At 37.7% G+C, this 16,597-nt stretch overlaps 1 protein-coding gene across 1 annotated transcript; it reads right to left on the reverse strand.

Moving 5' to 3' along the window:
- Positions 1-1,958: 1,958 nt before the first annotated feature.
- On the reverse strand, positions 1,959-15,039 carry LOC121873935 (glutamate receptor 4-like). The gene is made up of 7 exons (XM_042377814.1): positions 14,924-15,039; positions 8,171-8,409; positions 7,625-7,809; positions 3,372-3,608; positions 2,863-3,041; positions 2,559-2,712; positions 1,959-2,408 (listed from the first exon to the last, which is right to left on the reverse strand). The coding sequence occupies exons 1-7, from the start codon at positions 15,037-15,039 to the stop codon at positions 2,274-2,276; spliced, it is 1,245 nt and encodes a 414-aa protein (XP_042233748.1). The 3' UTR covers positions 1,959-2,273.
- Between the last annotated feature and the right edge of the window lie 1,558 nt (positions 15,040-16,597).

Here is a 16,597-nt window from a genome sequence, read left to right on the forward strand (position 1 = left end):
CATATTACTAAAACAGATAAAGCGAAAACATTAGTGATTTTAAACAAAGATGATTATCTATATAAAATGAAGGACCTTTTATGTGATGTTGCAACGTATTTTAAGCTCATAAATAATCCTCTCAACACAGTTAACACTCAGTTTAACAAAAAACTTAAGTCTCTGGTGAGAGGTGAAGATAATCTCATTAAACAGTTTTTTCAACTTCCCCTCCACTTCCATACATGTACGGTATTATCAAGACTCACAAAAAAACACAATAACCCAACAAGACCCACCATTAGCTCAGTTGGGTCAATTTCTTATAAGTTATCTAAATGGTTAGTTTCTTTACTAAATCCCCTAGTTGGCAATATATCAAACTCTAATATTAAGAATAATGTGAATTTAGTTGACACACACATAAATAATGATTTTAAACTGGTCAGTTTTTATGTAACGTCACTCTTATCAAAGGTCCCAGTTGATGATTTGCTTGAGTTCCTCACGGACTCCCTGGAGGACATTCCCCAGCCCGTCTCATGAAAATGTTTTCATTGAACTTATCAAACTGTGTATTAAGGATTGTAAATTTTAATTCAATGGAGAATATTATGTTCAGAAATTTAGTATTGCGTTGGGTTTTCCGCTTTCACCAGTGATGAGAAACTTATATATGGAATTTTTTGAGAAGAAACTACTAAGTAATATTTTACCACCTTCAGCAGTTTGGTTTAGATGTGTAGATTATGCAATATGACTTTGACCATGTAATGAGGACTTAAAGGCCTTTCTACCACTACTTAACAATTAGAGAGTGACTGCAAATTACCATTCCTAGACTGTCTGGTCCACAGAGTAGGTAACACCTTTAAGTTGAGTATTTATAGGAAACCTACTAACGTGTGTTCATATATTCATTATTATTCTGCCCACCATAATAAAGTAAAAAAGTCAGAATTTTCATCAATGTTTTTACGTGCTCTACGAATATGCAGTCCGGAATTCATTGACGAGGAATATAAATGTATCTATAATATTGGATTGAACTTAAAATACCCTAGTTCTTTTATAGACAAATGCCTTAACATTACTAAGAAATCATTTATAGAACTGATTCTAAACCTCACCATGGCAGTAAGAATCTCTTAGTATTATCACTTAACCAAAAATTATCTAAAATTCCTCTATAACGGAAAACCTGGAACGTAAATGTAACGTAACATTTAGTAAATCGTGCACTGTAAAACAAATTTTAATTAAGAACTTCCCCAGTAATGAAGACGGCTGCATTTACAAGGTTGCTTGCAAGGAATGTAATATGGTCTGCTTAGACCAGACGGGAAAAGATCTTATAACTAGACTTAAACAGCATAAATATAGTGCTAGGACAGGCCAGGAATCCAAAGCTTTGTTCATTCATCTGAGAAATAACAAGCATTGCATTGACTGGGATAATGCCTCCTCAATATTACCTTGTAATTCAATTGTCAGTAGGAACATTATAGAATCCAGTTTCATTAAACATACCGAATCTGTCAACATGAATTTGAGTAATGGCATGTGCAAATTGAACAATTTTGTGGACACCTGCTGTCTCTAGGGACTTGATCTCATTTTCCTTTACTGTATATATTAGCCTTGTCAATAATTACTCCGTCTGTATTCACCTCTGAATAAGTGAATTGCACGAAAGCCCTTGGGAACTTCGTGTTTTCTTGTTTCCTATATGGTTATCAACATATACAGTATATATATATATATATATATATATATATATATATATATATATATATATATATATATATATATATATATATATATGAATGCAGAAGTAATGATTTCTTATTAATGATCTCATGCTGTGCCTATTTTCCAAATACAGTAAACTACTTGCCGAACCGACTCATTTTGTTCTTTAGTAATCTGCAGTTTTTATAATAAAATTTCATTATTTATACTTCCTTTTATTGGCAGTTAATACATAGCTTATCTCCATGTGCATAATTTTTTCTACCTATTATGAAGTGAAAATACCCATCTTAACGTCCATAAATAAAACATGATCGTGTAGATGGTATAAACACGATCACTAAAGAGACAGTTCTTTGGGAAAATAAATCCTTACTCGAAAAATATATTGGTGGTTCATCAAGTATCTTCTTATCTAATTAACTAAATATAACTAAATAGTCAGCTTATCACTCCAATTTCAATTCTAGTGATTTTCTTAATGTCTCCATCAACGGTGGTGAAGAAAGTTACGCCAGAGGCTGAAGATGCTACAAAGTGTATCAGTGAGGAGGGGCGGCGCGGTTGCTGCCGTATTTCTCCAACAGCAGGATGATGAATGCGATGCCAGAACCTCCCGTCAATAGGTAAAAAGCTCCTTGTAAGTGGTGCATCCCCAGCACCACCTGTGTGTCGGCCTAAGGGAGGTATGTACGATTAAGTTTGAGGAATGCTTCAGAACACAGGTGCACATATGGTGTTGTTCTACATCAATGAAAAAACCCCACAAAAACATAGAACTAGTCAATATGAGCACTGAGTAACAGTAAACTTCTGATGAAATTAACCTGCGGTGTGTCCTTTACGAGGTCCAAGGTTGCAGCCTCCCTGTTTTCTTTCACACGCTTGTCTATCACCTCTTCAGTCCAGTACTCTATAATGCCAGCATCTTCCAGTCGTGATATCATCAGATTAAATTTTGCATAAAATGGTGCACCTTTCCTGAAGTTACACATGAGAATATTAGTACTTTGAGAAACGCAGAAGCAATACTGTGTGAAGAGAGTAGTACTGCAATGAAAAGCGAATATAAGGTAAACATTAAACTCTATTCACAATTAAATATTCTCTAGTTTTAAGAACCCTACTCACCTGAATCCCCACCCAAAGCACAGTAGCACATAGATCCCATTGTTACTGATGTAGAAGGGCGTCTCTCCCTTGTTATTGGCGAACCAGGAAGAAACGAATACCTTCACGTAGTTCTTCACGCTAATGAAGGAGAAGCCACCCTCCAGCACCTTCTCCAGTGACTCCTTTATAACGTACACCTAGGGCAAAGGATTGTGTTATACAATTTGATTTTTAAGGTTAGCTTATAGTATTATTACAAGTTAACATGAAAGTACAAATATGCTTTCATCGCAAAATCCATTATGTCATCATCTCGCCCTTGCTACTTATCATTTTAATATTAATTTTCTGCATAATAGAAATGTTATTAATTTTATCATTATTGATGGCAGATATACAGATTGATAAATATGGCAAATTTGTGTAAACAAAATAGCATCAACGCCTCTCGTTTGCAAAGAAGTGAGAAATTTGTTATCATATGTGGGTGGAAGAAATGCCCATCCCTGGAGTTTATGGGTACTGACCTCCATTGCGTCATTGATCTTCTTCACCACTGGGTCAGTATTTTTTGAAAAATATTCCAAGGTTGCCCCACTAAACTGCCAAGGTTCAGTGCTCCACCTCCAACCGTCTTGATCTAAAAGGTCTTGGAAGGTGTCCAGAGTGTCCGATATTCCCTGGACTGTCAGGTGGGCCATCAACGAAGAGCGGTATCCTGTACTTATGACCAGACAAAACACCAGCCACCACCCCACCAGAATCTGTATATAATGCAAAAGTGACAAATAAGCAACAGTTTGAAGATGGGACATTTGTATTGGGGCAGGTCTCCGATACCACAATTTTTTTTATATAAATTCTCATGCCAGTTGGGAGGGTGTACACCATTGTTTAAGTTTGGGTTAAGGTCAGGAGACATAACTCACCTCAGGTCACTATATCACCTTAGGTCACTTATCTACTACGTGCGCCTGGCCGAAGTTGTCCAAAGTCAATCTGAATACTCTTGTTGTTGTTTATCCCGAATAATATTTCAGACACTTTTAGGCTGGGAAACTGTGTTAAAATGTACACAATAATGGCTTTTTTCTATTTAGTCTTTGATTCATGTTAAACCTCTCTGTCTCCAGGTGACATGGAGTGAACGTACCATAACTTTTTTATTTTGGTTTTCTCATTTCAAGTTGATGATAATATTATTAATATGTGAATGATGAAATATTTTCTATAACTCGTTATGAAATATTTGGCTTGTATGAATGTATTAATGCTTATTCTTAGGTCATGGTTCGTTCACAAGTCCGATATCAATGTTGCATATACCAATGAGAAGGAGGAGGAGTACTCATATGGCCCAGGGTCATGAAGGCCACTCATGCAGTCCACTGAGATGGAGGGTCGTTCATGCGGCCCACTATGCTTTCAACTCTTAAATTCAAGTTATTTAGCATTTAAAGGTAAAGGATAAGAATATGATTTCGTTGCATTTTGTTTTAGACTTAAAATATCAGAGGACAATAGGGAAAATGTGTTTTGAGTGAGAACAACTTTGTGTTAGTATTGATGACAATGTTTACATTACTTAGTGCTTAATAAATGTATCCTAGTATATAGTTTCTTAGAATAAATCTTTTGACTTCCCGAAATCACCTACTTTCAGAAAACGCCTTCACCCAGAGCAGTATGTTTTCTAAGTAATAAAGTTAATTTAGCATTAGTTTTGAGCGTCGGTTGACAAGGTAATAGGGGTGGGGGTGATAACGGTACGTATAAATAAGTGAGATGATAATCAACATGACTCATAATTCAGCAGATTCAGTTTCGACATGTATTGAACCACTAGCATGATGAATTAAAGGAGTTTTAATGTGTAGTGTGAGACAATTTTATTTTATTACTTAAGTACAATATGAACTAGGTAATTTTTACTCTAGTTTCAGAACAATTTAGGAATACCCTAGTATTTTAAATCTGACTTAAGTATCATTTCGTCAGATTTTTTTATAAATGAACTTGAGTAGAAAACTCTTTACACCCTTGCTCGGTATCATCATTCTGATGCTACATGGAGGTAATCTTCAGGTCCTGATCACCGTCGCGGACTTAGTGGTCTCGGCTACATAACTGAAGTAACACACACACACACACATATATATATATATAAATATATATATATATATATATATATATATATATATATATATATATATATATATATATATATATATATATATATATATATATATATATATATATATATATATATATATATATATATATATATATATATGCTGATAACTACAAGGAAAGAAGAAAACAGAAGTAAACACACACATATATATATATATATAGTATATATATAATATATAATATATATATATATATATATATATATATATATATATATATATATATATATATATATATATATGCTGATAACCACAAGGAAAGAAGAAACACTATAATATACATATATATATATATATATATATATATATATATATATATATATATATATATATATATATATATATATATATATATATATATATATATATGCTGATAACCACAAGGAAAGAAGAAAACACGAAGTAACACACACACATATATATATAAATATATATAGTATATATATATATATATATATTATATATATATATATATATATATATATATATATATATATATATATATATATATATATATGCTGATAACCACAAGGAAAGAAGAAACACGAAGTTCGCTTTCGTGTAATCTACATCTTCAGGGGTGAGTACAGACTAGAGAGAGAAACAAATCAAGTGTAATACAGAGGAGGGTGAGACCAGGTCCACAATGGTCAGGTATTAGGTAAGACCCTACTAATCTAAATAGCACACAACGGTTGGTGGTCAGGTCAGGTCAGATGGTCAGGTGACCCGGCCTTTTCACCTGGTCACAAATCTTCTTAATTACAAAATTGTCCAGCTTGTACATGCCGTTACTCAAATTCATGTTGAATGCTTCGGTATGTTTAATAAGACTAGATTCTATGATGTTCCTACTATCAATTGAATTACATGGTAATATTGAGGAGGCATTATAAATTCAAAATTGAAAGAGAAATAAATGGATCCCTTCCATTTCTTGATATGCTTATCATGAGAAATGGCCAAAACTATAAATTTAAGGTATATAAAAAGCCCACAGGTAGACAGTTTCATTCATTTTTTATCGAATCACCTTGAGTCTACCAAAATGTCAGTTTTTTCTGCTATGTTTTAAGATGTCTGCGTATTTGACTGACTTTATTGACGATGAATTGTAACACATTCGTTCCATTGCACAGAAACTCGGTTACCCTTCTGTGTTTGTTGATCGTTGTTTTATATAAAAATCCTTTCATTCCTCTCAAACCAGACAAATTACTACACTTAAGAATATTTTGACCTGCCCTATCATGAATTTGTCCCGTTAGTTCGGTCCTCAAGTTTCTAAATATTAATGTTGTTTTCAAGTATGACTCAACTATTACCAATATGAAATAATAAGAAATAGAAGTTTGAATGTAAATGGAAGTGTTTATTGTATTCCATGTAGCAAATGTAATTGTAATTATGTAGGACAGGAAAACAGCAGCTCAGAATCAAACAACAAAAGTATAATATCGGAACAGCATCTGCTGCCCTGTTCGTTCATGTTAGAATAATAATCACCCCATTGCTTAAAAAAGCTTGAAAGTTTCAAATCATCTTGTGTCACAGAAAGACTTCTGGTTGTAGTTTGATTAAGGAATTAAAATCAATAAACCTTAGTGATGGTCAGTTCAAAACTGATATTACATAAATATATTTGTCAGTGGCCCAAGGTTAAAAAGGCTTTGGCTTTGATGTATGATAGTTATTTAGTGGGTCCCATATTTCTGACCTGACCTGACTAGTCACGTCACCACCCTTCTCTTAAGCTCCTCTACGTGTGTGTTGGGGGGGATTAGTGGATGACATCATTATGACCTGACCTCATGTTTAAGGTCACCCTGTATATTTAAGCCTCTCTGTCCATGTAATCCAGTTGCCTCTGAAGTCTTGAATAAAGACGAAAGCTAAGGTGCTCTGTTGTTTCTTTTCCGTGTGATTTTATCAAATTTATCTTATCCACGTTTTCATTGTGATTTACATGAACTAATATATATATATATATATATATATATATATATATATATATAAATATAAAAATATATATATATATATATATATATATATATATATATATATATATATATATATATATATATATATATATATATATATATATATATATATATATATATATATATATATATATATATATATATATATATATATATATATATATATATATATATATATATATATATGCGTAATCACTGTAGGTAGAGATATAAGCTGAAAGAAGAAACACGAAGTTCCCGCCTCTCTAGTCTGTACTCACCCTGAAGATGTGAATTACACGAAAGCGCTTGGGAACTTCTGTGTTTTCTTCTGTGGTTATCAGCATATATATATATATATATATATATATATATATATATATATATATATATATATATATATATATATATATGTATATATATATATATATATATATATATATATATATATATATATATATATATATATTATATATATATATAATATATATATATATATATATATATATAAATATATATATATATATATATATATATATATATATATATATATATATATATATATATATAATTTTAGGTAATACAAGAGAGAACATCTGCTCATCTTACTCTTCCTGAGTCGCTGACACAGGGGTTGGAGGGTGGTTGCTCCAGGACGGCGCCCCAGCCATACATGAGGGCGGTGCTGAACTTTACACCACGACCTCTTGTAAACCACTGCGACGCCCTATGTAACACCCACATTACCACACCCCACGTCAACACGCTCACCAGCAGCCCAAGCCACAGTTCTCCTGAATAGGAAGGATAATAGTTTACGGCTGAGTAAACGTGTACCGATATTTCGATATGAATGTTTTTGCTTTGCCTATTTCAGGAAAGGGAGAATAATTGTTTTGGAAGGTTTGTGTGACACAATAAATTTAGTTTTCTTAAAGAACATTGATTGATTTATGCCTTAGGTATGTAAAGAGGTTAATACTGTACTGCTTTGTAAATGTTTTTTTAGCATATTATAATGAAATTTGCAATCGTTCATCTCCGAGAAACGCACAAAATGGCATTGGCCTCACGTGCATAAGTTATCTAGACAACAAAAAGAGATTCACTTAACCCAAAAACTCTCAAGAAGAAGGGATAAAGTTCGAGTCATACCTTCAAATGGCCTGACCAGAGAAAGGTGTGCAGGTAGGAGCGTGGGCTTTAGAGAGGTTATGACCATCTTATCAGCTTGATACAGCCTTGCAAACAAAGAAACTTGGAGGCGTCCTCGTGTGGGCGCCACTATGGTGCAGAAGTCTGCCTCTTCACGCTGCAGTTTTCCTATATTCCCAGTGTACTGTCCATTACGTAAGTCACCGAAGGCTCGCCCCGGTGACTCTCTTATTTCATAACTGTTGGAGTTTTTTGCATTTTTGTTAATAGATTTTAAGAGAAAAGGGAAATCAGAGTAAAAACACGAACATATATGGACTGATATATATATATATACATATATATATATATATATATATATATATATATATATATATATATATATATATATATATATATATATATATGCAAATCAATCACTGTAGACGCGGTGATCCAGGTATATGCTGATAACCACAAGGAAAAAGAAAACACGAAGTTCTCAAGAATGTGTAATCTACATCTTCAGGTGAGTACAGACAAAATGAAGTGCAGAACAAAGTTATATATATATATATATATATATATATATATATATATATATATATATATATATATATATATATATATATATATATATTTCAGAGGAGGGGAGAACAGGTCCACAGAGGTCAAGTATAGGTAATGACCCGACTAATCTTACAAAGGCACCGCAGGGGGTAGTCAGGCCAGAGGGAAAAACTGACCCACCCTTCTCACCTGGTTACAAATCTTCTTAATTACAAAATTGTCCAATTTGTACATACCATTACTCAAATTCATGTTAACAGATTCGGTATGTTTAATGAGACTAGATTCTTATAATGTCCTACTGTCAATTAAATTACAAGGTAATATTGAGGAGGCCATCCAGTCAATGCAATGCTTGTTATCCTCAAATGAACGAACAGAGCATTGGATTCCTGGCCTGTCCTAACACTGTGTTTATGTTGTTTAAGTCTAGTTACAAGATCTTTACCTGTCTGGCCTAAAAACCTATTACATTCCTTGCACGGACTTTATATATGCAACCATTTGTATTATTGGGAGTTCTTGATTAACATATGTTTAACAGTGCATGAGTTTTAAATGCCACATTGACGTTCCAGTTTTTAGGTAAAGGAATTTGAGAGAAATTTTGTGAAATGTTAGAAATTACTGGAGATCCTAGCTGTCTTTATTCAAGACGAGCTAAGGTTCTCCAGTGTTTCATTTCCTGTGGGGTTTTATATTATTTATCGACGTTTTCCATTGTGATCTACATGATACATGTATATGTATATGTAATTATATATATATATATATATATATATATATATATATATATATATATATTTATATATATATATATATATATATATATATATATATATATATATATATATATATATATATATATATCATCATTCTATATAGCACGACTTCCATATACAACAATACCTCACTAGTCCGGAATCGAACCTTGAACTTCTCCGTGTGAACAGGGATCTCTGCGTGTGTGTGTGTGTGACACTAGAGACTAGATAAAGACGTTATTCCTCAATCAGGATAAGCTGATGGAAATTTTATAGCAAATTTTAAAATTAGCTAAGTTTCATTTAAGACATCGTTTAACATCAAAATATAGGTAAATTATACCTAAAGAAGGTTAGGTTAGGTTAGATTTTTCTATAAATGTATTCATTGATAAATATTATGTGATATTATTTCCATACACCGACAAATGCACCGATCACCAGGACGGTTATTTTTTATTACAGGTCGTAATTTCAATTTGGGTTATAATAGTTATCTCTTGGGGAAATTTAATGTCTTTCTGGTAACATGACGCGAGGAGGATGGATGGTATTAAATTACTGGCCTCTTCGCCGTTAGGCTATTTCGGCCGAAGCTGGATGGTTGGACTTCTTCCTTTTCTTGTTTCTTCTTTTGCTTTTCAGTTTCCATTCTTCTTCGTGGTCTTCTTCTGGGATATTCTCATACACTCAATAAACGATGTTAAAGATAGTGTAATGAAATCGGGTTTAATTGTTGTGATCGTGTTCTGGTCTTGCTTGTTCTTTTTGATTTTTTCACTACAAGGAGGGCCTCCTGTAGCCTGTCTTTCCTTAGTCCGCAGCTTGGCCACCTGCACTCGTCCTCCACTTGGAACACTCCCGGTCGGAGGAGGAGGAGGGCCACCACAAGCTGCGGATTTTCTTGGCGGCTGCCACAGTTATGTCCTGGTGCCCGGTGTCCTGCAGCTTGAACACACCTCCGGAGCACGACACCTTCCTGGCCAGATGGCCGTACTGGGATCTTCTCTCATCCCAGCAAAACGGAGCTAGGACGTTTTGGGAAGCCAACCAGGCAACTGCATTGTTAGCTTCGAATTGGAGAGCTGATCTCCGATCAGCTCGGCAAGTTCTTTTTTTCGAGATGTTCGATTTCTGTGGGAGATGATTTCAAACCAAGTTGTCCTAGGCAGGCTTCAACTTGGATCTCGATTCCATTGATTTGTCTTATGTTTTCTAATTGCTGGGCCTCCCTCATTCCGCGGGTGGGACGATAAGGTCACCGCTGTCACTGCGGACGACCCCTGTCACCCCCGTGATTCCCGAGGAGTCAAAAAACTTCCTCAGAACAAGGAGGTTGAGTTGCTTGCGCGAAGGGCGCTTGACTGGATACAGTCTAACGACCTTCGCCTGGTTGCAGGTGAACATGGTCACGCGGTACCTCGGGAGCAGAGAGAACCTACCTCGCCGAGGTTCAGTTCTCAAGTGATGAGCGAGGAGTTGGTATCAGTTACTATATGGGAAACACGTAAATTTTTCCACCAATCAGGTACCCGAGGTTTGCACAATAATGACTCATAATTTCATGACGTCACAGGAAGTCCTTTGTTTCAGCCAATGACCATTCAATTTCAATTGTTTATTCCTTGATAGAGGAAGCGGGATCCTAGTGCTGTCACTAGGTACCCCTGTACAATGACACCAGAAGCATCTGGCAAGTGTGACAAGTATATACAGTATAAATATTATAAAGGGGCTTACTAAAGCCTAAGGAAGGAAGGATATTCCTTTAACACATAATCAATGTTATATACAAATATCTGGCCTGTATGGGGAGGATCGTGTTCTCGTCAGGGGTCGTGGAGCGGTGGTCCAGCAGGCGTCACGGAAGCGTTGTGTGTGGGGGACATCTTAGGAGGTAGTGGATAAGGGTGCTGCTGCGGGTCTTCAGCATAATGCACAAAAGCGTTGCTCAGGGGATGCGGTACCAATCTCCCAAGCAAAGTCATACCCATAATGATGATACGGGCAGCAATCACGTCCCTTTCCGCGAGTCTTCCATAGACGTACGAGAGGTCAGGAAGTTTACGGAGGACATCATAAGGTGTGGGCGGGGAGTCCAGGGGATGCTGCTTCCCGAGTTTCTCTCTGTTTGCGGCGAATTTGGGTCCGAAGCTGTAAAAGTGTTCGAGGAACAACGTAGTCAGGTGTGGCTTTATTGCAGCCAGTCTTGGCAAAGCCATCTGATGCCTCATTCCCCAAGATACCGACATGACTGGGTATCCAAAACCATCGATTTTTCATTTGCTACTGAATCAGTGCTTTCCTTTCAAACTTAATATAGATTTTCAGATTTTTGGGCAGTTCAACCCTTTTGTAATGTTTTCAACAATGGAGTGTGATGGGTGTTCCTTCAGTGAAGTAGAAATTATTTAAAAAGTAGTTGATGGGAACGATACAGCGTTTGAGTTTTTTGAAACACGGATTTCTTGTGACAATATTACCAATCTCCCTCGGTGCAAACTAGTACCGCAGTGTTCACACCCAACACATTTCACAGGCCATTACTGGCCTAACTCAGATTGCTTGAAGTACAGAACAGTAATGTGCTCTGTCCATGATGCCCAGTGGGAAAGTCGAAGATTGAAGACTGGAGCTGCCCGTGACCAGTGTTTACATCAACAAAAATGGTTGTCCTGATGTTACGATAAGTGTATTAAGAGTTTAAAAAATATTATTATTAAAAGCAAATTAGGATAGTGGATAATTTTTTGCATCAAATATCACGAAGTAGTCCAAATCATTCGCAAATAAGCTGCTAAAATTAAATACGAAGGACTTGTATTAGAGGCCTCTGAAGAAGCAGACGTTTTGAAGTGGATAATTAGGGTAATTATTTATTTTATAACAGCCGCGGCGTTTGGAAATTTTTTTATTATAAATAACGTAAAACAAGTTAGATCTATAACAGTTAAGAAACGCTATCCTCTTGTTTACACTTTGTTGATGATGCTCCTCCCATTCACTCGCCCAACCAATAGGAAGAGAGTTTAGAATGAAATCAGTGTAAATTCGTCCTCCTCTAGACTTAAAAGCTGAATCTGTGTATAAATCTTTCCTCACATTCTGGAGCTGAACCTCGGCGAGTGAAGACATCATTCTTTTCTCCCGAAGCGAAGAAGGTTTGGCTGTATCTGGTCGAGCCCACCTCCCCTCAAGAAACTCAACCTCCTTATCCCAGGGAAGTTATTTCGACTCCTTTGGGATCAAGAGGGTTACGAAGGTCGTTAGCAGACTGGTGAGTGGTGGTCATATTTAACGTCACCTACTGAGGATGGAGGCAGGCCATGCAAGTGTCGGTCGTCCGAGTCACCAAGGACGTCCCAATCAAGATAGAGATTCACAGAGACGACAACTTGTGATGGGAGTGATCTCCCACGCTGAACTTAAACACTTAGAACAAGACGAGCTGGCCAAACTGATAGGTGACCAGCTCCACGCCGTAAGGAAGCTGATCAGTCAAGCGGCCCTTGTCGGCTACCCGAAGACACGACCACAATAGGGTGTGTCATAGGAGGCTGGTCCTTAAACAAACCCAACTAACACATTTTTTTCTGTTTCAGACTTGATGCATTTATAAGTTGATAATATTTACATGGCTGCTTGTGCCAGGACGAGGAACCAAAAATCCAGCCATCTCTAGCTACTATCTTGGGTCTGGAGAGAGCCCTTGAAGTCGGAGTTGCCTACATTGAGAGATGCTTTGAGATACGGTATGAATCAGACAAATCAGTGAAAAGAACCAAAGAACTTACACAAACAAAGACATTGCCAGTGATATGACCAAGCTGTCTTGGCATTAGTACACTCTCTGGCTAACGCTCAGTTCAAGCCTCCAGTCATACGTCAGCTGAAGATTAGTGAGAGACTATAGCCAGTTGGGGAAAAGGCAAGAGATATCTCTTGGGAGAGGAAAACTTGCAGTTAAGGACAGCTTTGCTGCCAACTGGACCAGTTATTTGACATAATTACTTGCAAGTGCCCCAATTGTTCTCTGGTCCTGGAGCCGGACGCGATCGTGACTGTAAACTGGAGGCCCTACATCTCCGTGGTATTTGCAAGCGTGAACTGAAGCATTCCTGTGATCGAACTGGCATTTGTCAAAGCACAGAGAGAGAAGACTGGCAGTATAGGGGCCTCACATGATTTCTTGCTTCTAAGATATTCCTGAGTCCAAGAGTCAGAGCCGCCAAGAGAGACAGAAGAGGGCGGAAGAGCCGAGGCAGACGAGAAGGCCCGTGGGTGAGGTGTAAAAAGGCCGATGATTGGAGTCAGTTTATCCAGAGTTTAATGACTTCCCCATGGCTGATCCGAGTGCTGACCAGGAGAATGGGTGACTTTGTCCCTAACCCAGAAAATAATGATCCCAAACCTTCCAGGCATAAGATCTGAAATAGAAAGATATCCTATATTAGCTCTGGCCAGCAGTGACACCACACTGGTCTCTGTGAGAAACCGCAGAGATAGCAACAGCTGCCTGGATTGACGGTGGTTTGATACCACCGATGATGTTCACCTGGTGATAGATCATAACAAAGTAAGGAGAGCTCAGGGGAGAAACTTGTCAGTAACCTAGAAGAGGAGTTTGATAAGGATAAGAGTGTTTGAACCAATTGTCGGTTCTGATGGGAGAAGGATGACACCAAGTGTTCATGAAAAGCTGAGATTCTGGACAAGCTGTTCCCTGCCATGGTGAAGGAGGAACACTACTCCTGCTGCAGGAAATCAGAGGGTGCTATTTGTGCAAGTAATACCCAGAGAAAGATGACACATCAGGAAACCAGCTGAGATAGTGGTAGATAACATTGTGAACTGGCTCAGAGAGAGGAACGTAGACCAGACCCTGCAGGCCATTGAGTGTAATAGCACCACATGAACACAGGGGTGGCAAGGGGGGGCCATACAGTGGATAGAGCGGAAGATTGCAGGAAGCTGGTCTGGATTGTTTGTGACCTCCACACCAACGAGTTGCCACTCTGACATCTAACCAGAGCTGGATGGCGACTTTTCAAACAACAGATGGTCTGGTCCTCTCGGCAAGATGCTGGACTCTGCCACTGAGTTAGAAAAATAAATCCGGAGCTTTGGAAAAAATCCGCGCTGCCCCTCCACTCGCTGAGCTTGCACATACTGCTCATTGTTTAACTGGTTTCATCTCAGTACTATGGTTACATGATTTGCAGTGCCACAAAATCCGGGTCATGCCTGATAGACTTGCTTACCCGCAGATAGGTCCATTCCCTACATTCTAGGTGGCTCACAACGGCTCTGTGGGTTCTGCAGAATCAGTCGCTCATCATAAACTGCAAGGGAACCAGCTTCTACAACCTGAGACTTATTGTCCAATTCATCGTGAGTCTCTACTTGCCAAATTTGGCTCAACACCTCAAGGTCAAGTCACTGTTCTCCTAAGGTCCGGTGCATGTTCTCTTCCAGCTTGAGCTCCTGAGGAGTCAGCCATGAAGGCTGTTCAGGATTAGGAGCAGACTGTGAGGAGATTCTCCGGTATATGCTCATCCCCGAGGCAGTTCTGCAGACAATGCTCTGCAGTAAGGATGAGGAGAGAGAGTGGCAGTCAAAAGATCTTGGATATGAGACTTATGAGAGACTGCATGACGACCCAGTTGGTGACGATTCCTTCAGGGTGAGTGAAGACTCCTGAAGTCAATCTTAGGTGCCAAGACCTCACTGATCTCATGATCTGATGTAAAGATCCAGGCTGGCAGTGAGCCCCTACCTGCAGCCTCCCCAATGTTCACAAGCCAGAGCTCTCCCCGACAACCCCATGCATGTCCCTGACTGGCCCCTCGCGACACCCAGAGTATAGAGCGGTGTACAGTGCAAGTGAGCCGCAGGCCAGTGGTATCACGCAGGCTGTTGGTATAGGGAAGGCTACATCCGAGCTCAGGTGGTCAGCAGGGAGGTGATGAGTAGAAACAGAAGCAAGAAAGTTATATGTTCTCTGCGGTGCAGCAACACCGGTCGTGTAGTAGTAAAACCGTTTTTGTATTTGATGATTTTGTTTTCTAAAGGAATATTAAATTTAATAAATGTGGCCAAGATCTTCATTCGCTTTACTATTCTGATCATTTTCATCCCAATAAATTAACCTGATACATTTACTTTACTTTAAATAAGCTATTTAGTGGTGTTGGTAAAAGGAGGGAATACTGAATTTTCATAAGATTTCAAGTTAAAATTCACCTAGCAAAAATGTTCCTTTCAAATTCATGATATCACATGATTCTGCACATAGAATCACATCATTAATACCATGTAATGATTTTTTCAAACTAAAAAAAAAAAATTTCGGCCTCCGTATGACACACCCTACTACCACAAGAAGTACGATTGAGATGGGAGACCATCCCAGTTAAGACCTACGTTGCCAGACCCAAACGATGCTACAAGTGCCAGGTAATATGGACATCCTGAAAGTGCCGGACCCGGGAGGTATGTGCCACGTGCAGGACCACCGGGCACCAGCTCACCACATGCTCGGCGACCGAAAAGAAATGCGCAGCTTGTGGCCATCATTCCTCCGACGGGGTGTCCCAAGTGAAGGGTGAAGTGCAGAGTAGCTAAGCTGTGAAACAAGGAACGACTGAGCTACAAGGAGGCTCTCCTTGTAGTGAAGAAAGAAGAAAAAAGAAACAAGAACAAAACAAGACAGAAGAAAAGAAAAAACATGAACAAGAACCAGATATATTAAGAGAAAGACTTTAAGAGTTTATCGACTTCTGCGAATAATTACAAGAACTAGAAGATCAGAAAGAAGGAATCTGGGAAGTGCAGAAGAAGCAAGAAGAAAAAAGAACAGGTCAAAATAACAAGACTACGGCCGTAATGACCATCGATGTTGACGGCCAACAAACAAACGAACGAAATATTTCGAACCGGTCTAAAAGAAAGTAGGAAAATGTGTGTTAAGTTTCTTGCGTTTTATTTTTTTCTCATCACGTTTTCTCTACCAAGTTCCCTATACTTAATTATTTTAACGAAGCAATTAATGTGAAATACTGTACAAGCAGGGTTGCTCTCCACTGATTGGTCAAGGGTTATTACCAAAGAGGCA

This window comes from Homarus americanus, unplaced genomic scaffold (assembly GCF_018991925.1).
Source record: "Homarus americanus isolate GMGI-L3 unplaced genomic scaffold, GMGI_Hamer_2.0 scaffold25827, whole genome shotgun sequence".
In the NCBI taxonomy this organism is placed as follows: Eukaryota; Metazoa; Arthropoda; class Malacostraca; order Decapoda; family Nephropidae; genus Homarus; species Homarus americanus.

What these genes read in the sequence shown, in the direction of transcription:
- LOC121873935 (XM_042377814.1), bottom strand. Translation starts at nt 15,039, where the DNA reads ATGAGCATATACCGGAGAATCTCCTCACAGTCTGCTCCTAATCCTGAA. An exon ending in TCTGGTCAGGCCATTTGAAG is followed by an intron (nt 7,810 to 8,170) that starts GTATGACTCGAA and finishes CTTCCTATTCAG; the next exon opens with GAGAACTGTGGCTTGGGCTG. An exon ending in TCGTAAAGGACACACCGCAG is followed by an intron (nt 2,409 to 2,558) that starts GTTAATTTCATC and finishes TACCTCCCTTAG; the next exon opens with GCCGACACACAGGTGGTGCT.